Source organism: Pipra filicauda, unplaced genomic scaffold (genome assembly GCF_003945595.2).
Source record: "Pipra filicauda isolate LSUMZ 115617 unplaced genomic scaffold, ASM394559v2 scaffold2_size9829703_pilon, whole genome shotgun sequence".
NCBI lineage: Eukaryota > Metazoa > Chordata > Aves > Passeriformes > Pipridae > Pipra > Pipra filicauda.
Genome location: NW_024104421.1, coordinates 2,835,398 through 2,856,456, shown reverse-complemented (window position 1 = coordinate 2,856,456; position 21,059 = coordinate 2,835,398). Strand labels below are relative to the sequence as shown.

General features: G+C 41.2%; 1 protein-coding gene across 10 annotated transcripts in view; it reads left to right on the top strand.

Annotated features, from left to right (window-relative positions):
* CACNA1C (calcium voltage-gated channel subunit alpha1 C) overlaps nt 1-21,059 on the top strand; it is a 431,119-nt gene that overhangs the window by 221,186 nt on the left and 188,874 nt on the right. For all 10 annotated transcript variants that reach the window (XM_039383226.1, XM_039383225.1, XM_027726697.2 and 7 more), the window contains exons 4-5: nt 10,559-10,698; nt 17,567-17,706. In XM_039383226.1, the coding sequence (XP_039239160.1) occupies nt 10,559-10,698; nt 17,567-17,706 (280 nt within the window). The remainder of the gene's footprint in view (nt 1-10,558; nt 10,699-17,566; nt 17,707-21,059) is intronic.

Genomic DNA, 21,059 nt, shown 5'->3' with positions numbered 1-21,059 from the left:
AATATTAGAATGAAATGTTTGTATTATTCTGTACAGGATATTCTCCCTTTCTAGTGTCTGTAAAGGGAAATTCTCAGAAAGCTTCAGTGCAGAAATAACAGAACCTTATGTTTAAACATTTTTATTGAGCAAAAATGTTTTTAACATTCCCAGATCCATGTGTTTGGCTTGCTTGAAGCAAATCCAAATATTTTGTTATGACGTGACCTTGCATTAGTCTGCACCCACCCACTCTGCGCCCTGTGAGACTGATCCTTGTGTCCAGCAGGCTGGGGTTACACCAACTTCACACTTGGACCCAGCCTAACTAGATGGAAGGTGGTGGCATCTAGTAATATTATTAGTTTGCCCCTTTACCCCTACAATACATGCACATAAGAAGATGAAGTGCACACTTGTCTTACAAGAGATGAAAATGCCTGCTCTGGTTTGACTGGGGGAGGCCGGGCACGAAACCAAATTGCATTTTCCAGCTTCTTGTCCCTGAGTCTGTTTCCACATCAGCAGCCGCTATAGTGAGGGTCAGCAGAGTGGCTCTTGGGCATCAACCAAGGGACAGAAGACCTGGCAAAGTTCTTGGGGGCTTTTTTCGTTTGCCTAAGTTAGCAAAACCTGCTAAAAACTAAAGCACTTCTCACACTTCTCCTTGCCCAGAAAAAGTCTTTCTACTCTGCAGAGCTGCAGCCCTGGGAGCTTTATCTGTTTAAAATGAAGTCAATTTCTATTCTCTGGGTACTGCACAGGTCACAGTCATGTTTTTAATTACCAATTAGCCTTCCATTAAGGAAATAAAATGAGTTTTATGTGCTGGTTGTCAAAGGTCCTTATAGCTGCCTCATTTCATGTGTCCTGTCTGCTCAAGCAGCAAGCAAACGAACAGAAACCTACTCAGGGGTAGTAAACAAGACCTGAAAACCTTTGTCCCACAAAAGGAAAGATGGAGCCTGAGATGGAGAACCTGCAAGGACTTTTCATTTTTCATTCCCTTCAGTTGTGTTTTTCCTGTCTGGCATGAGCACTGTGAACAGAATGTTAAATATGCCCTTAAGCTACTCATGAAAGGAAAGGTCACACACACATACACACTCCATCTCCCCCTCCCTTTCTCTCTTTCTTTCATGCATGTATGTTGGCTGTATGTTTGTATGAATGTGTACAGAGAGGCCCCACCCTTAGAACACTGAACTGTGCGACCAATTTATTTGCTAAGAAATTTCAAGAGGGAGAGGTTATAAATAGTCATAAATTCAATTTATTTATAAAACATTCCCTGTCAGGCGTCACTGCACAAACAATTATAAAAGAGTTGTAGTAGATTAAAAACATATATTAGAGCATCATAAGATGCACAAGAGTGATTGGATTCAAATGCATTTGACAGAGATGTTTTAAGAGTGGGATTTGATGAGCTCTTCTGGGTGGTCAGTCAGAGAAAAGCCTCTGCCCAGTGGTGTCTTAAAACAGAGATTCATGGTCAGATTTCTGCAGAGCCTTGCTTGGGGCTCTCTAGTTCTTAGCTCAGAAGTTGGGAGTGATTCACAGAGGGTCAAAACAGTGCTGGATGTGACCATGGTTTCTTGAGGAGCCCATGTTTGCTGACATCTGATCCCACACAAGCTGCCCGAACACTCCTTTCTTTGGCTGCTCTTCTCATCTTTCCCCTGCTAGCCCTTCTCTCTTCTGAACACGTGCTCCATGTCAAGGGCAATGTCATTCATTCTGTCAGTCATGCCACCTTCAAATTGGGGTTCCCCTTGCAAGGCGGTTTAGGGAAAGTTTCTAATTCTGTAGCGTTGTCTGAGAAGTTGTAAAGAAGATGAAGAGGAATGGGCAATTCAGCCTATAGACAAATAAAATTAGTAGCAAAATTCTCCCTGGCATGCACTAGAATTATTCGAAACCTTGTAGGACCAGATAATTTCTGAAAAGTAAAAGAAAAACCAAAACCAACCCCCAAATTTCTGACAGAAAATATGCTTCATTAAATTAAGGGTATGGAATACAACTCTTCCACACCCCCCTTATCCATGAGGGGATTGTAAAAAATTCTTGGCATACAGAAAGTCTCGTTATGGGTATATTTCAGAAGGAACTCACTATCCACGTGTTGGAGTCTGTTGGAAATTCAGTCCTGAATTTTGGGGCCCAATTTTTGGTCACATCTTAGAAAAGATGACCAAATACAATGATCAGTGTGTCTCAGTGTGCCTGTCCATGTGACAGTAGTCTGAGCTTACAAGGCAGACAAACTACAGTTGCCAAAATGTTGACTTCAAGCAGTTAAAAAATCATCAGCTCCTGAAATTATGTAATTGATTTGAAATTAATAAATCACATGGGGGCAGGGTTACTTCTCTTTAGCAGTCAGATGCTTGAGATTCACCTTTGCTAAGCTTCATGCTACCGCTAACAATCTTAGAGACTAGTAGAAAAATAATGTACTGAGAGCATTGATTGTGTAATGATGGTCAGATTAAAGTGATATCATGATAAGAGGTCCAGACCTATGACTTCAGGAACCAGCCCATAGATGGTGCAAACCAATTGAATCATTAGAACTGTTATTGCTGAGGTCATGTAGATTGTTTCCAAAAGTAAGTGTGTTTGGTATCCTGCTTGGAAGATCCGTTGTAGATAAGATCTTTTAGAAACTGTCCTAATGAATCAATATTTAATTAGTTATTTCTCTAGAATCTCACCGAAAGCGGGATATATATTTACTGTTCTGTCTGCCAACAAAATACTCAATATTTAGCACTAGCATGTTTTTTAATGCTAATAATAATAACAATAATAACAAATTAATAAAATGGAGCACTGAAATGTTGCATGGCTGATAGACTCGTATATCTCATTGCATACATGATTGAGGTCAGACACCTGAGCATGGTGAGTTGCCAATTTCTAACTTGTTTGAGTCATTTTGGGAGCTGAATGAGACACAATATGCCTTGTGATGATCTATTACACACAGCTGTCGTACTGGGGCTGCTCTGATTTAAATGGATGCTTCTGGTATCCTGTCGTTAATCAGTGTTTGGTAGATGGACAATTGATTGTAGTGTTTCTAATGGCTTTGTTAACCTTGGGAGAAGACACTGGACTGCCTCTCTGCCTCTGAAACTGCATAAAGGAAACTAGTAAAAGCTTTCTTCTAGGGGGTGAATTTAATTCCGAAGTATGGTAACAACACAACACCTTGCCAGCTTTTAATTTCTATCCGGAGATCCTAAATGAGGCTCCCTCAACCATAAACCGTATGCTGCCTTCTCTAATTTTGCTTCCTCCTAGAAGGGTAATCTCTTATTGGTCTGATCAGAATATAAAGTGACAGTTCATTTCAGTTTAATCAGAGTCAGGGACAAAACAAAAAAAAAACCCCTAGACAACAACCTTTTTTGCCTCTTCAGAGCTGTTCAATTGGAATATTTTTACGTGGCATGTTTGGATAGCTTCAGTTCTTGGTCAAGAAAAACTGAGCCCCAAATTCTCTAAATTTAACTCATATATAGGCAGGATCCTATTGTTCTATTTCAATTAAAAAAACAAATAAAAAATCTTGAGCAACAACACCCAAGAGATTTCTGCCTTTGCCAGCCAAAAACCATAAAGAAAATCTTATATATATTATACATTGTTTAATTGGCACTGGAGTCCAAATTCTAAGTTTGAATGGACGCATAATCCTTCATAAGTATCCAGAAAGGCACATGCTTGACCACCTCTATTGTGGAGAACGAGGCATCCCACTGGGAAGCACTGATGTGCAATGGAAAGGAAAGATCAAGTCTGTTAGTTTATTCTGAGGACTAGAGGTGCATTTAGGATGAGAAAATATGCATATACAGTCTCAGAAAAAATATAGGTTGAACAGGGACTTCTGTAGGTTGCCTAGTCTGAATTCGAACCCACAGCAGTGCTGTCTTCAAAATTAAATCAAACTGCAGAATTTTGTTCAGTATAAAGGTTTCAAAATAATATTCCTTTTGAATTGTCATCCAAATGTTATTGGCATCCTTTCTGAAATGTAGGATTCCCAATAATTACATTATTCTGTGTAGTTGGAGCTTGTTTCCCCACCTAATGTTAGCAAAAGATGTAGGTGAAATTGAAATAAATCAGAACAGCAACGGCATTCATCATCTGTATTTTGGTTTGAGTGAATATGAACATATGGCTCGCTGAGAAGCAGAGTGTGTTTGTACAAGGTAACTAGCACAGGGGATTGACCCCCATGTACCTTGGCTTTGCATTACAATTGGACTCTGACACAGAACATAGTTCCACCAAATGCATAAATAAATTCAACTTGATCCTCGCCAAAGTGCTCTAAGAAAAATAAGGACCTCAGTCTAGATTCTGCAAGACAGCTATGCATGAAGTATTCCTTGATCTGCCAAGAAACCCTTGAATATAGGGCGGCTGTATCAGGCCTGTAATCATTCAAAACTATTTATGTCCTCTCTTCTGTTCATTGCAGGGGAAGTTCTTTAAATACATCGTGGGCTTGTTATGAATTATCATAAAGTACCAAAGGCTGGCTTGCACTATATTCCTGTTTTATAATTGCTTATTTCAGATTAGTGAGAATTCTATCTTTGATTTATGCTTCCAGTGTTGGACACTTTTAAAACAGCTACATGTGAGCGTTGTCTCCCATTTCACCAGGTGTTAGTTAAAAGGTGGTATTTCTGCAGTGCTTGGTGTGAATTTAACTGTGCTCATCGGAAAGCCTGACACTGCCTTTGGCTAGAGTGCAGAGAAGGCAGTGCTGATCATATTTGGAAATCTAACCTTTCAGAAGCTCTTCTGACTTCTGTTTACCTACACAGTGGGTTAATGTTTAGTCAGATATTTGTCACCCACTTTCTTCTTTGGGTTTGTTTAATCCTTGTCAGGTAAAATCAGGTAGTGTTCTTTTGCTCAGTTTTTTGGAATATTCTTTTTGGGGAACATGTAGAAGAAGGGATGCTGTGTTTTAGGACCAGCAGTGACAGCAAATGGAGTTATGTTCATCAGTATGCCATCTTATCCCTTTCTCTTTATCAAATAAATGGATATGGCCACTTGTTTCTGCAATGGCAGTAATTTTAAGGAGAAATAAAAAAAAAATCAAATGTGTTCTCTCCTTTAAGTTTTTCCTTCATGTGCTTGTATTTGTTTTCATGCATACTTAGCTGAAAATGTGTCCTGAGTAGCTGAATACATTCAGAAGTAACTCGTTGTCAACAAACCTGTCTTAACATCTGCTTTATTGAATTGATCCTTAAAGTGCACACATATGGGTCTTCCTCACAGAAGGTCAAAGCTATTAATGCCAACAGTAGTCTCCAGGTTAGCATATTCACACAGTGAGGATATCCTTATCTCAGAAGTGATCATAACCTGTAACTCAAAAAACACAGAACCTTTTTTTTGTTTAGTCTCTCGACCATCTTTCCCAGCACAGCAGCTCAATCTCCTTACTGGCCATCAGAAAAGATTGTTTTCCCTACTAGGGAAAAGTCTGAGTGCTTCCCCTCTGATTTGTATCTTTCAGAGTCTATTTATAAAAGTAATGCCAAAGCATCCTATATGACAGAGGCCCTTAAAATACTGCTGTTTTACTTGGACAGCTGAGTATTTGCATTACTGAAGAAATGTATTCTCTTATGTTTAAGGGAGCATTAGGGAATAATAATGCAGACTCTGATGTCTAAGGTCAAACAGGCAGCTTCATAAAGGTTCTAGTTGTGCAGGGCTTGGGGCTCATTACTTCAAACATATAAGCTGTAGTTTTTGAAACATGGTTTGTAATAAGCTGAGCAGAACGCAAGTAGAGACAGACAGAAAAGTCTGAGAAAACCTCCACTGACTGAATTTTGTGCTGTAAACTCTTTAAACTGGTGTGTATGAGATGCAAGAACCTGATTGGGATTTGATCCTTGAGTAACTATTGCAAAGAAAATGTTATGACCTATCAGTGCTGCTGGGTGGATGGAGTTTGGAGAGCTGGGATCAAGATACAGTGAATCATTCTGACGACCATTTCTCAGAAACAGCACTGGTCTACTCATTCTCTGACAGGAGAAAAGCCTTATGGCACCCTACAATAATTTCCTTGGATTTCCTGTTTTCAGACTCCTTTTATGAACCCAGGATGACATTAGCTACAGTTTAAAAATTATAAACAAAAACAAACCTATGACTTCTTCGGAAGGCACATGGGATTAGAGGGTTTTCATACTTAATGCAGTAATCTTCTTTTGGAAATGTATCTTAGAGCCTTAACAGTAAGTTGATGTTTGTTTCTTTGTTAAAAGTAAGATGATGTACAGCTTGTTTCTTGGCAGTGTTAGTGCTGGCTAATCTATCAACTAGGGTAGCTGATGCTTATGTCCTATATCTACAAAAAAAAACCCCAAACAAACTCAAATAAACAGTGGTAGAGCCAGTCTCAGAACACGTGTGCTCCAGGGACTGGCTGGTTTTCTAAAACTTTTATCCTTCCTGTTCTTCCACTCATATTTTGTTTGTGTTTTTTTTCCTTTGGTTTTCAAAACATTTGCATCACTGTTGCCCAAGCAGGAAGCTCCTGCTTTGTAATTCTACAACCTGCAGTATGCTTCACGTGCCTTGGCCACGTGAGCAGGGTTCCCATTTCTAAGGCACAAATAAAAAAATACTGTTCCTTCTTTCCTACAACTCCAAAGTAAGTTCCCTCTCTTTTGATGCTGTGGTTTGGATTTGTGTTTCAAGAGGCAATACCGTGGCTGTCTCCTCTCATAATGGTAGTGGGCAGCTCCCTCCCTCCCTGTCAGCAGGGAGCTCTCTCAAAGGGAAACATCAATACTTGTCTAGTTTGGTTGCTTTCAAAATTGTACCAAATCAGCTTCTTGGAAGAGTTGGAATTATGGATACTTTGCAGTGCTATATCCCTTGGGAGATTGAAACACTGAGTCTTGGTCTACGAGCTTTGCTCTGAGAGCAAAGCTTCAAATGAGCAGGCAGAAGTATAGATGCCCATTTGGCAGAGGCAAATTTATTGTTCTGTGGCTGCTGAGGGCAAGAGGTGGTCCTGTCATTTCCAACCTGAGGCAGGGGATGGTTGAGTCATATCTGTGGGCTCACTGGGCAAGGTGGCATCAGAACTGGGACTGAAACCCACATTCTAGGGAACTCAGTTATGCTGTGTCGTTACCGAGTTATGCTGTGTTCATAAAGGCTTTTCGGTTTTATAGCATGAGGACAAAAGGGAACACAAATTAATTAGTAGGCTTTTCAAATTCTTCTTGAGTCTGAGCAGGAGTAGCTTTCTGAAATGATCTTGGAGCAGCTGCACTGTTTAATCTCAGCAGTATTTTTCCTTCAGTTTTAGACTCTGAAATCATTAATTTAAGTGCAAAGGATAATAAAACCTCTCCTCTGCTCAACATTCTGTATCTTATGTTCATTTTAGAGGCTTTTATAGAATTTTATTTTTTATGGATCTTTCCATCTTAATCGAAGCACTGTAAGGAATTTATTCAAATAGCTTGTAGTTATATATGTATATATTTATATACCTATGTATAGATGTGTATATATGCATGTGTGTGTGATATTTTGTTATATTAGTACCTCAATAACATGGTTCAACAAACAGCATTATTACAATAACGAGAGGTACCAGTAGTCCCATAGGCATCTTCAGAGACAAAAAGGTATAAGGTTCCCAATCCCAGCCAGCTGGAACCTGAGAGTTGTTGAAATATTGTCTGCTCCGTGCACTATTACATATTTAAAAAGTAGTAATTAAAAAGAAAAAAAAAAAATTTGTTCCAGAATTTTCTAAAGTGTTTGCTTTCATGGCTCTTTCGATTGCACTAGTACAGGTATTTCAATGAAATTCATGGAGTGGAAAGGCTCTCCTGGCCAGGCAGGCCTGCACAGGGCCGTGGCCATGGGAGCAGCACAAAGCCAGACAGAGCTGGCAGCAGGTTTTGTCCCTGGGTGCCCAGAGGTCAAGGACAGTGTTTGCTGTTAAACTGCTGGGCACAGGATCAGCTTTAGGCTTTCCTCTTCAACTGTTCTGCCCACCAGCTTCAAATTGGACCTGGAGTTGTTAAACGGGAGGGTGGGTTCCTCGACGTCCCCCTGTAACCATCTCAGCTGTGGCCACTGAGAGGTTTTAGGGGCAGGCTGTTTTTTAGGGCCTACAGCACTCCTGCATGAGCCTGTGTTTCTGTTTGCACAGTGGGATGCTGGATGAACTTGAGTGCACAGGGCCACCTCAAAGGCAGACTGAAGAGTGGTTTTGCCCTTTTTGTAAGAGGGAAAGAGAGCTTGCTCACAGCTTTGGAAAGCCCTTGGTTGAAATAGGGACTGAGTGAGTCTAATTAGTGGGTTGAGTTGCCATAAGAGAAATCTTTGTTTCCATCCTAAACAGTGTTCATTAGTCCCTAGTGAGGCCATGTCCATCCTAGGCACAGCACTCCCATACTAAGTTCAGGGCAGGTTCTTCCCCCTCAGAGCCCATTTCCATCTTTCTCCAGCCTCTACACAGGTTTTCCTTTGTCCTTGCAGAGGTAGGGCATCACCTCTCAGGCAGAGCTACCGTGAGCTGTCTGTGGGGTCGTGTCAGGCCCTGGGCTATGTTGATAGAGGCAGCACAAAGGTGCAGGGCAGTCAGAAAGACCACGCAGACTTCCCATCATGCAGTCATTTTATACTACTTCTAGGGTTTAAGAGATTTCGTGACAGCTAGTCCCTCTTTACAAATGTGTGCACAGAGATCGATCATTTGGGTCTGTTTGGCCATGATTTGTGTATCAGGAGGTCAGCAAGAGTTGTCAGCAGGAGTGGAAGGTGAAGGGCTGCCCTGTTAGTCCCTTCTAGGAGTGTGCAAGCCATTGTGGAGCTTTTTCCTGTGGTCAAGCCCATGGTTAGATTCCTGATTGTTTGCACTTCTCTGCTTATTCCTGGGCTAAGTAAAATAGTGCCCTCACTATTTGTAGAGGGGACATAGTAGGTGCTGATATTGTACGCTGTTTCCATCTCAGAGTTCAAGGGAAGGAAAATCCATAGTGTACTGCTGTGTCTCCATCTGGGACAACAATGGACAAATTCTGTGCTGTGGGCATGTTCAAAAGCTTTACTACTAGATCAGATAACTTCAGAATGATACTTTTGCTTTTTCGGGTGTTCCTTGTACTAAGCACTGGGGGATACTGCAGGCATTGTGAAAGCATCATCTGAGGGAAACCAGCAATATTCTAAAGCACAAACATATGCCTGCTACTGTCAGATGGATTTTTTCAGTCATGTAAAATATCACATTAATGTAAACATACAAATGAACTGGCAATTGGGTTTTTTTGATCTTCAGGTTTCTAGTGAGTTGTTAATTATCTGGAGCTGAATGTAAAATATTCAAATGGGCAGCTGTCAAAAGGTGGAATGATTTTTTTTGTAATCCTGCACATTTTTTATTGCTATATAATGTGAAAGTGTCATACCTGCGCTCAGCTGGACAGAGGAACAGGGTAGATAAAATTTGGAGCTGAGAAGAAAAATAGTGACCTGTCTGACTGTCTTGCTGGGTATTTTTCAAGGTATCACGGGAATGCCTAGGATGTTTTAATTTCTATTTATCTCAGATTTTGTTTCTTCAGTGTGAACTTTTAATGACTTTGTAGTTTAACCTCTCAGGGACCTAGTCTCCTTTTGCTGTTATCTAGTTTTCATGTACTTATCTCCCACGCAGCTTGCCACGCAGCACTTCTGTAGTGATTACCTAATGCTGCAGTTTCCCTCCTACTTAGGTGGAGGTCCCTACCATTTCTGCAACACTGCTATCCTTATTCCACACCGGGGCTAAAAGCCCCAGGGATGAGAGATGGTGAGCCTCTGTACTGCTCCAAAAGCTTGATTGCTTGTCCTGAATCAGGCTGTACTGTAACTGGAAGTGACTTTGGATATGCTTAATTGCAGCCTGCATTTCACAGGGACACGTACATTTCTAACAGTATGACTAAAAGCCTCTAGTGTTAGTCAGCCTGATCTGTAAATCACTTACCACCAGTATTCAGCCTACTTATTCCCCAGCAACAGAAAAGGGAATCCCAAAGAAGGCTCAGTCTGACACAAGCATTAGTCTCAGGTGGGCTCTTCTTATTTTTTTCCCCATCTCTCTCCCCATTACTGCATCCAGCAATGTTTCCTCTCCAGAGGTAGAAGAGGGCTGGATGCAGTTCATTCTGCTGGCTGGCAACATTTGGCCATGTACGCTGGAGAGAGCTGAGTGCTTGGGCACTGCCCCTCTGCTTTGCACAGGCCTGTGCAGGGGTCAGTCCCTGCCAAGGCAAGGGCAGCAGGTTTCGGAGTCTAACCAAAATTTACTGCCCCTGTCCTGTCAGACTGACTGCAGACCATGCAAGACTGCACATAGGAAAGCTCCCTGGCAAGCAAGCCATGTATGTTAGGTGCACCCGAGTGGCAAGTCAATGAGTTGGGTGGACTACAACAAAAGAAAACATCCTTATCCATGGTTTGTCACTCACACTAACCATTATCTCTCTTGTTCTCTTGTCTTCCCCAGGAACGAGTGGAATATCTCTTTCTCATAATTTTTACAGTGGAAGCATTTTTAAAAGTAATAGCATACGGACTTCTCTTTCACCCCAACGCTTACCTCCGCAATGGCTGGAATTTACTAGATTTTATAATTGTGGTAGTAGGGTGAGTACCAACACTTTGTTTTTGAAGGCACTGTACACACGGGGATATTGGCAATATTTGGGAGCTTAAGGGTGGGGGAATCTTAGTACATTACGTATGAGTGATGTTAGAGGTTGCTGTCCATCATGTTCCTCCTACAACCACCATTTAAACGGTTTGCAAGACATAGAAATTAAACTGCTCTTTGGGAACAGGGATAAAAAGAAGAAGCAGTGCAAGCTGTTGGACAAAGTCAAACGCCTGGATATGCTTAAGTAAAAGAAAATCCCTTTGTCTTTGAATCTGTGTGAATATTAAAAATAATATCTAGGTAATCCTTTAATTAAGATTAGGAGTTGGATGACAGATAAATTCTGCCATCTTGTGAACTGTTACTGGTGTTTCTCATTCTGAAAGACGGATGAAAAATTTAAACCCCAGGTTTTCCTACAAACTAAGTTCCTCAGCTCAATTGCCCTGTTCAGCTGGTGATTTCAACACTTTTAATTTTGACCCTTTTAATGTTTTAACCTTTCTAAAGAATAATTTTACTCTTGTAGATCAAATTGCTACTTTGAGCTGCAACCTTTCTAATCCTGTTATTCCTCTCCATGTTTTTCAAGCTTGGCATTTAATTTATTTGAATAAAAGCAAAGTAATACACCTTCTGCTTTTTCTACCTAAGGGTGAGAGATAAGCAGGGGATTTGAATTGTGGTTGTTTGAGGGAAGAGGTGAAGGATAAACTACAGCTGAAGACAAAGAGAACAAGTATTTCTTTGCCTGAGTAATTTGTCCCATCCTCCCACCACTCCATTGTTAAAGAGTTTCATCGCCCACAAAATCTTGTAGTCTTTTCACCTCTTTACCAAAGAAACTCTGCATCAGCTCCTAGGGAGAATGTCAAAAGGGACACTCCTAGTCATCAAAACCCCTTCATAATTTCTTCCCCAAACCATCTATCTTCCTGACCATTTTTGTGCTGGTCCCAAAATATTTCATCGGCAAACTGCTGTGTGCTACCCAATCCCTCCCACTTTCCGTCATCACGGGGAAAAGTGGGTGGAAGGAGAATTCCCAGTGAGGGGGAGGGAGAACAGGCTGAAACCTATTCTTAGTCTCAAGACCTCTCTACCTCCACGTGGACACAATGCTTCTCCTTACGGCAACATCCATTGTCTTTCTCCTTTGTTCCTGCTCGAAGACAGAGGATCTGATAACATATTAGCAATTGAAAACTGGAAAATCCCTAACCCCTCCCCTGGTATTGATGGCCAGTTCCATAGTTGGTTCTGCCTTTGAATGCTCTCAGATATCCCACCTGCTTGGAAATTGCTGCTTAAGTTGAAGAAAGATTGGAGAAAAAAGAGTTCTGTGAATGCGATCATTCCGTTTTCATTTTTCTGAGAGACATTTTAAAGAGAGGACACATTGCCTCCTCTTCTTCCATTGGAATGCAAGAGAGCAGGGCTCCAGAAATCACAGAGCAGCATTATATCTAGTTTAAGTACAGTCCTTTTCAATTTTCCTACTAGGGCAGTTAATCAGCAAGATGATATTCAGGCTGAAATTAATTCTGTTGCCAGCGGCAGAAGCTGCAGCTCTCAGGTCTTCTATCTGCTTTTGCCTCCAGCAGCTCTCAGTTCCCCACCAGAGGGGGAACAAAAAATGTAACTGGGGAGGGATTACAGGAGTATAATAAACACGGCCAAGACCCCAAGGTCTCTGTTAAATAGTAACAATCTCAAGTGACAGATTCCACTTCAAGGCCAGATGGGTTCCTTTGATGTTTATCTGTTTAAACTCACTGGTTCAGTACCGCAGCCTAGGCTGGTGCGCTGCTTTTCCTCTCCACAACCCCTCTGCAAAATCGACGTGGTGATACCATCTGTTCCTGTTCTGCCCTGTCTTCTTTTCCGAGGGGCTGTCTGAAATCCCTCAATGACATTATGTTTAAACTTCAGTGTATTTGAATCTTTTGCCAGGGAGGAAGCCCCATGGAAAATGTTTAAAATAAATTTTAAAGAGAGAGGAGGAAGAGAGCAAGTGCTGATAACAGTATTTCTTTGTGGTGCTTTTTTCTGCCTATTGATGGAGCTATTGGAGAAACCTGAGTGATCTGTACACAGGTGCAGCACTGGGCAGAGGGATTTATTTGGTATGAGGGGCAAAGAATGGTGTGTGACTAATACTGGAAGCATCAAGTCCCAGAACTGTAGTAACTGCCAACTGTGCTTGCTCTGCCTTAGGAATCATCTTCTTTTACAATGATGACTGTCCTTGCTACAAAACGTAGAAAAGCTAGGTGGGAAGTACCTCTTCAAGTGCTGTTGGAAGTTAAAGAAGCAAAAAAAAAAAAAAAAAGACAGGTTTTAGATCTTTTAAATCCACCTATGCACTATTTACTACATGTAACTTAAAGAGATAATATTGCACAATGGGCTTCCTTTACCTTAAAACAAACAAGTCGGCAAAGTAAGAGCAACACAGACATTTGCAGGACCAGGTATACATTTTGGAGGGGAGTCACAGTTCCTGTAAAAAAGTGTATAACAGTGTGCCTGTACACTGTCCCCTGCCTTCTGAAGATAGGTCCTCTGGTATCCAAAGGGATTTTAGAGTCAGTGGTTCTTACAAGGCCACAGGAATATGCAACAGCAGCAGAGGGGAGCACTGAACACAACTGCTATATTTTCTGATGAAAGGATGCACTTTAGACCTGTAGTCTTGTAGCAGCTTATCATTCTTGGAGTGTGGGAGATCTGCTTATTCATCAATTAATGTCTTTTAAGGCTTGATTCTGGCTTATCTTTAAGTAGCCTATGACCCTGCTATAGCAGCCCTGTTAAATGCTGCTTTGAAGAAAAACGTCTGTGTGAGGGTATCAATGAGAGGCTCTAGTAACATAATTAGCTAAGAGTAGAGACCACACCCCTAAGCTGCCTAATAAGGCACAACCCACAGACACGAATGGTTAGTCAAATTGTCTCCTGCTTCCTTTATTTTTGCTGTTCCTCTTTTGGAAAACATTAAAACTTTCAGATTTCACAGTGATGTCCTTTAATATTAGGCTGTTGGAGGAAATTTCTCTTGAGAGAAGACCGACTTGACGATGCTGTGATAGAAAAATATCTGTCTTTCCTGGCAGTGCTGTGGTTTGTCTGCCAGGCACAGTCATTCTCCAGGGGCCTGTAGCATCTGCCAGAAAAAGAGGTGGTGTAATTTGAAAGACAGTCTTACCTGGGAAGGTAAGCAGTGAAGGTGTATTTGGGGAGGATCTGAAACTAGAGCAGACTGGAAAATGTGGTCACAGTATCTGTGTTTCTGAAGACCTGTGTGGAGTTTCTAAAGGGCAGATCCAAACCCTTTCACACTCAGAAATCACAGGTGATCTGTAAAACACTGTGAAAAAAAAAAAACCTTTGTGTTTTACTGGTTTTTTGCACCTGAGAGGATTCTTTCAGCGATGTTTTTCTGCTGATTTTTGGACTTAGAGATACCAAGCCCTCTGTTTTCTTTTTATATGCTGGAGGCCCTTGACAAGCTCTTTTTTTTTTTTTTAATGCTGTAAAAATCACGGTGCACTCCCCACAGAGGAAGAGATGAAGAGCAGGTTACGGCCTTATCATGCTGCTGTTGGGGTCATCCTGCAAAGTGAAAACCTTCTTGATATTTCAAATGTCAAAAGAGAAACAGCAAAATATAAGAAAGAAAAACAGTGAAGCTAGCTTCATACTTCACAAGTAAATGCAAAAAAAAAAAGTGTTGATAGAAATTTGTTTTTCTGCTGTTATAATTCATGTCTGTCAGATGAATTTAGTTAAGGTGTAGTCATGTCACAAGTGAAATTCAGAAATCAAGATGCTGTTAATTGTGCTTCATCATATCCAAATGAAAATGGGGCATGAATTTAGGCTGGCAGAAAGTAGTTAGGTGGAAGGAAATAAGGCTGATTTCTTTATTTTTTTTATTATTATTATTATTTATTTTTCATGGTGAGATTTTCAGTGGCCACAAGAGATTAACCCTCTTGCTTTTTTGTGCCATCCAAACTTCGATTTCTCTGTCAGCACAGTGTTCTCTCACACTATGCTTGGAGCATGCATTTCAGCTAACTAACCTCCTGAGAAGAGAAGGAAAGAACTGCACCTTGCTCCACACGCCTACTGGAAGCTTTTCCCAAAGGTTTTCATCAAAGAGCAGAATTTCCCATGTAAATATAGGATAGAAGGGCTCTGGCCTCATAATTTATATCAGTAGCCTAACATCCATCCAGCTGTTTTAGTGTCAGAAAACAGTTAGCTGAAAAACTAAGAGCATTAGGTAGTTGTAGCCTCTGAATCATAGATGTCTGCCAATGCCCTGACTGAAGGAGGTGGTGAGGACAATGAAGCAGGACTGGCAAGATGTACTATAAACTTGAAGAGTGGGGTAGACATTCAGCAGGCCACACTGAACACAGTCTCGACCCCAATACAATAGACAAAGAGAGTGATATAAATGAGAGAAATAAACAGTTGCAGTGCATTGGTAAAAAGCAGGGGAGATATTAACTATGGAGTAAATGCATTAGAAATGCAGGATTAGAAATTCAAGTTTAAATGTTGGGTTTTTAATGAGGAGCAGCAGGAATTACTGCAAGTTATTCCTGAAGCGTAGTAGGCAGATGACTGTGGGTATCTCAAAATAGCATGTTTTAGCACGTCAACACAAATAGGGAACTCTGCACTCTGGGAAGGGGGGTTCTAGCTCCAGAGGAGTGAACTGTCCTACTGGTTTTGTTTCTGCTCCTCCTGAACTAATTTGGGACAAGTACAGCTTGCTCAGGGTGCAGATTTCTGGAGCAGTCTGTGGTTTGCTCACTGTAGGAGTGGCAGTAGAAGCAGCCTCGGTGCCCAATGCCAAGAGCTGCTCTTTGGTAAAACAGGGAGCCAGTGAAAATGGGGACCAGGAGAATGGGACCTCAGTTTTGCACAATTCCTGACTCGGAGTTCCTTGAGATTTCTAGTCTTGGAGACATAAAACAGCATTAGAAGCCTTTTTGCAGTAAATTCTTTTTCCTCCAGAGGATCCCAGGAGACTGGGACTGTTGTATAGATATGTCACTCATCATCTAGTATGGGAATTCTGTTGACTAGGAAGATAGAAACGTTTGAATATGAAATGGAGCACATTGCTAGAGCTTAATCACTAGCTTACTGAAAATACATTAGGCCAAATTTGACCTACAGTGTTTCTATTATGGGGACCAGCAGAAAATTGCAACTGTATAATCTGTGTACACAGCTAAAGAAATACATACATTCCACTAATACATGTTCTTTGCATCAGCCCTTGTTTATCTCTCTCTGTGATATCTGTAGTCAATGCAGTATTTCTCATAGGCTCTGTTTTTGTCTTCTCTGCATCCTGCTTCTCAGCCTGCAACACCTACAAACTCAGCATCCAACCTCCCCACACACAGTTTTTCCCACGCTTGTTACCTAGTTGATAAATCTTTCTGCAGTGCTTGAAGTTGAGGCTTTGAATAGATCCAGTTTAGGAGTTCCTCAGTCACCGTTGACAAGTTTTATAAGACTCTTAATATGAAAATTTTAAAGAAACCCCACCTGCTTAAGAAATGAATTTCACATTTGCACTCCTCTAATCCACATTGTTTGTTGGATTTAGAGCTGGGGAAATGTTGACTTCAATGCTTCAGTAAATGAATCCTCCTTTTCCTATCCAGGGCAAGCTCCCTATGTTTGTGGCCCTATCTGTAAGATTTAACACAGGCTGCAGGTGTTGGAGTTCCTTGTTGAGCAATTGTCCAGCTCAGCCTCTGCTTGGTGAGGTCTGGGAGCTCTCTGTGGAATATGGATGAGATCCTGACAGAGGCACTGCAGGCTGAAGTCTGAGGAGAAAACAGCCAGTGCTGAATCCCGGCCACTCCAAATAGGCTGTTCCTGGCATTCCAGGCAGTTTCTGTAAAGTTGTCTGTGGAACCTCCATGGCAACTTATGGGCCAAGGGGGCTCTGCCACTCCCAGGCAAGTATTTTCTACAGAGTGCCAAACATCCATTTATACTGGAACAGCTTTTAACCTCTGCTGAATTTGGCTGGGTCCAAGCTGGTGGTTTCAAGGCTGAAAGCAATATCATTAGCAAATTCATGAGGAATCTGTCCTCCCCCAAAGGTACTAATGTTTTACCAGAAAAATGGAAGCCATTTCCTGAAAGCTAATTTCTTAAATCAAGTTCTTATTAACAGATAGGTTGAGCCTTCAGCTTTTTCACACAACATCATTGTCTTTTCTGCCTTGCTTGCTAACATAATAAAACATTCCAATAATAACACTCCTACAGTTTTTCACTTTGCCTAGCCCGTGCATCAGAGCATTCACAAACGGATACTCAAGCACACAATGTGAACATACTCCCTTATCTAAAAATTTGCATCTTGAAGGATCCCTGAGTTTCACACCAAGTTCTACCTGCAGTGACCTTGGTGAATCTTAATTCCTTGTAAAATGGGTGACAGATAATCAATGATTGGATTAATTATGGGTGATGATTCTTCTTCCCCAAGGTGGATCGTTGGTTAATAAAGATAGCAAAGTATTGGTAGCCTATGGCTGGCTGCAAGGAGCCATTAGGCTGAAGGAGGAGCATGTCATGTTTATGTCTGCTCCAGAAACAAGTGTTTTGGAAATGGTATAGACATCACCAATAGGCTGTTGCATATGGGAAGAGTCTGTCTCTCCTCTACCATATGTGAATGTCGACTGAGATGTGTGACACTCTTCACAGGTCTGTGAGAGAGTTTGGGTGATATGATGATGATGATCTCTGTTCCTGTTCAGCCCAAGCCTTGCTGTCTGCCTACAGATTGTTTCCTCTTTCTTTTTGCAGGCTTTTTAGTGCAATTTTAGAACAAGCAACCAAAGCAGATGGGGGGAATTCAATAGGAGGAAAAGGTGCCGGATTCGATGTTAAAGCACTGCGGGCTTTCCGAGTATTACGTCCATTACGGCTGGTGTCTGGAGTTCCTAGTAAGTAACAACATTGTTTTTCTTTTGTCTGTGGTGTGACATGGGGCAGGAGTCATTTGTGTAACAATTTTGGAGACGGAGAGTGATGCAGATTATTTTTGGGGTGTGTGGGAAACCTTTTTTTAAAAATTAATGCACTCGTGATAAACGTGATATTAATCAAAGGATGACCAAACCAGAGCTGAAGGGGAATGGAAGTCTCATGGTATGTCAGTCTGATTGTGCAACCTTTGTAAGATCCAAGATTTTCTTGATTTCAAGCAAAAGATCCTTTGAATAATTGTGAGGTCATAGTGCATTGTTGGTGTTATAAATTCCTGACCTTGATGGAAATGCTATATGGTCATGTGTGTTGGTTTTGGAGGGAGAGAGACTTTTTTGTTAAAACTGCATTTTCTTCTTTGCATGTGGTGTTCAGCTCAAGAGCACTGGGAACAATTTAGAAGCAACAGGACATAGGGCAGTGACACAGTCATGTTTTCTGTTAGTCTTATTTGCTTAAATTATTTGTAATGCCTCTGAGGAAGTCCTCAAGTAGCCTTTGGTAGTCCATCATACATTTTCAACAAATTACATCACCCAGTTACAACAAAGATATGAGTAACTAAGTTTGGTAATTCCATTGTGGAGGTGGAATATGGACATGTCAATGTGGGAAGATTATATCCTCTGGCTTGAGAATTTGTAATAGCTGAGACCTGTTTGCCTTCTGGAGAAAGGGTTAGTTAAAAACTGTCATTGTTTCCTTTTTATAGTAAAGAGAGATGTAGTTAGTGGAAAAGGAGTTAATCTTCTTCAGAATAGCTGTAAGAAAGCACTTTGTTTATTTTTATTTGAGGAACTTGCTAGTTTGATAAGTTAAAGTACTTCTAACCTTAGTAATTCAAAAGCCTTGAGTCAAGTTACCATAAACTATGAGATCAGCTTAAAAGTCATGATTTATTTGTTAGGAACACAAGTGTGAGGCTCTTGTTCTTTGGCTTGTTTTCTGACCCACTAGGTTATATTAGAATCATGGTTGCAGGCTTTTCCCCACAGCCATAAAGGGTAGAAACTTTTTTAATGAAAGCTGATAGTCTCTGTGGGAGGAGCTGAAGCACTGATAAAAGCAGAAAATACTGAAGCAATTGACAGCACTGCTATTTGGTCTCACAAAAAGCTGTGCCTGCTAGTCTGTCTGTAAGGCCTCAGCTTGTCCTCAGCTTGGGGTCGCTTTGGGCATCAAAGGGTGAGCAGGAAAACAGAAAAGCAAATGTTGTCTGTTAGGCAACTAAGAACCTTCCCCTCTCATACAGAGCTACCATCCATTCATGACACCTCTGTTAGGCATTAGTGGGTTGTTTCATTCAGACAGTCAAGTACCATGCACTACCTTCAGTCCCTGCAGAACACAGCTCTGCTTTTGGACAGATTTGTCTCATGAAGCCTGTTCTCTCCGTGGTCTTCAGTCTGCACTGGAACCCACCTAATTCCTGGCTGTAAATTAAGGTTTTGTTCTTTCCTAGTTCTTCTCTGATTTAAGCCTTTTAGTGCTTTCTAGTTGCATGCCCACTGTCTGGTAAGGGAAAGGTACTCACATTTAAACAGGAGTGTTTTGGGTGAGGGGCTGTTGATGCTGAGACAGGTTCTGAGAGTTGTCCTGACATAGGCTGAGCTTAACTGTGCTTGTAGTTCTTGCATTTTGGAGAACAACATGTGTTCCCTGAGACATGGGGAAGTTTTATTACTCCTGCTCAGGTCTCTTGGCTAGTGCTTTTGGAGAACTAGAGGAAGCTGAGGGAATTAAATCTGACACATATTCATATCCATATACGATCTTGATCCCAGCATAGACTATCTAATAATCCATTTATGGGGTTTTTTTATTAAGAGAAGTATTTTATTTGCACCAGAACAGGGCCAGGGAGCCTGATGCAGGCTAACAAATATTTGATCTAGACAAGAAAAGGCTAGTGCAGTGTGAAGCAGGCAAGCCATCAACTTGACCTGACAGACATCCTCTATTAGTCTTTATGGTCCTAACTAGGGACATATTAATTGAAAATGGCTTCTTTGGTGCTGGTGTGGCTTTAAAAAGCCTACTGAGGTCTGTAGCTAATACAGCTGCAATCTTCACTGGGCATTTTTTAATTGTACAAATGCCTGTTGATTAGCCTAGAATAGATGTTATCACATCCATATGTATTAGAGCGTAACTTTTCTCATGAGGCCTTTTAGATAAGATTGCCCAAGTTAACCATAAATAGCACATTACAGGATTATGCTCTTACATAAGTTTAGTGCAGAGGTTTAGAAGTCAAATCTCTGGGTCCTGTCCAAGTTTTGCCCCTGAGGCATCTTAAATACCAGTAGGTGAGCTACCAATATTGCACTTGCAGTGTTTTGTCATCCATAAAGAAATACTTTTTGCTTCCTTCCCCTTCCAAAATGCAGTACACTTTTCCCCTCTGAGGAAACAACCTGCATAGATTTGTCCTAAAATTACATGAATGTAACATGCACTGCAATTTCTTCTCACTTAGACTCTCTAAGTGTATGGAAGCAGCATCTCATTAGTAAGAGGGGATCCTCTGGGTCATTGGCAGCCGCCTTCTGCATGGAAATTCCAACATCTGCTGCTTGGCTTCAGGTCCAGATCTAACTACCACTGCTTGGAAAAAAGTCTGTAAAGCACAGTGATTCTTATAAACCAGATTTGTGAAACACATGGTGAATTTTTGCCTGCAAATCTTAAATTCTTCAGAATTGGTGTTGGGAAATAGGTTGTCTGAAGTGGAGGGACTGGCTTGCAGCATGGAATCTTTTTTTCTGAGTCACAAGGAGTTTGTGTAGATTTTTTTCTCTCTGGCTCAATCCATAGGAAATAATGTAATTTAAGAGGGACATCTTTTGTATTCAGATTCGTTCATTGAAAAACCTGTCTCAGAATATAGAGAGTTTCCACATAAGTATGATTTGAAGGGGAAAAAACATACTAGTTGCCCTCTGATGTAAATCACTGGTGTCTGCATTTTGCAGATCAAGAGACTGAAGCGAAAGTTCAAGGTTTAACACTTCCAGAAGTGGCTTGTAATTCTTTATGTCTCATGTTGGCTGGCAGTGCTAGACACCTAGGTCAACACAACTGTCTGAAAGCTTCAGAGCTCAGAATCCCTTTTCTCCAAGTCCCATGCATTCTTAGTTCCCGGGACTTGGCTGTCCCTTGCCAGTAAATGTCTCAATGAAGGAATCAGGGACTGTCCAGTGCAGTAAGTGGTTCATCTGCAAGCAAAGCTGGTTCACCCATGGGCAGAGAAGCAAAGGTACCTTTGACAATCTTTGTTAGGCTTGAATGGTCTGAGGCCCCAAATTAT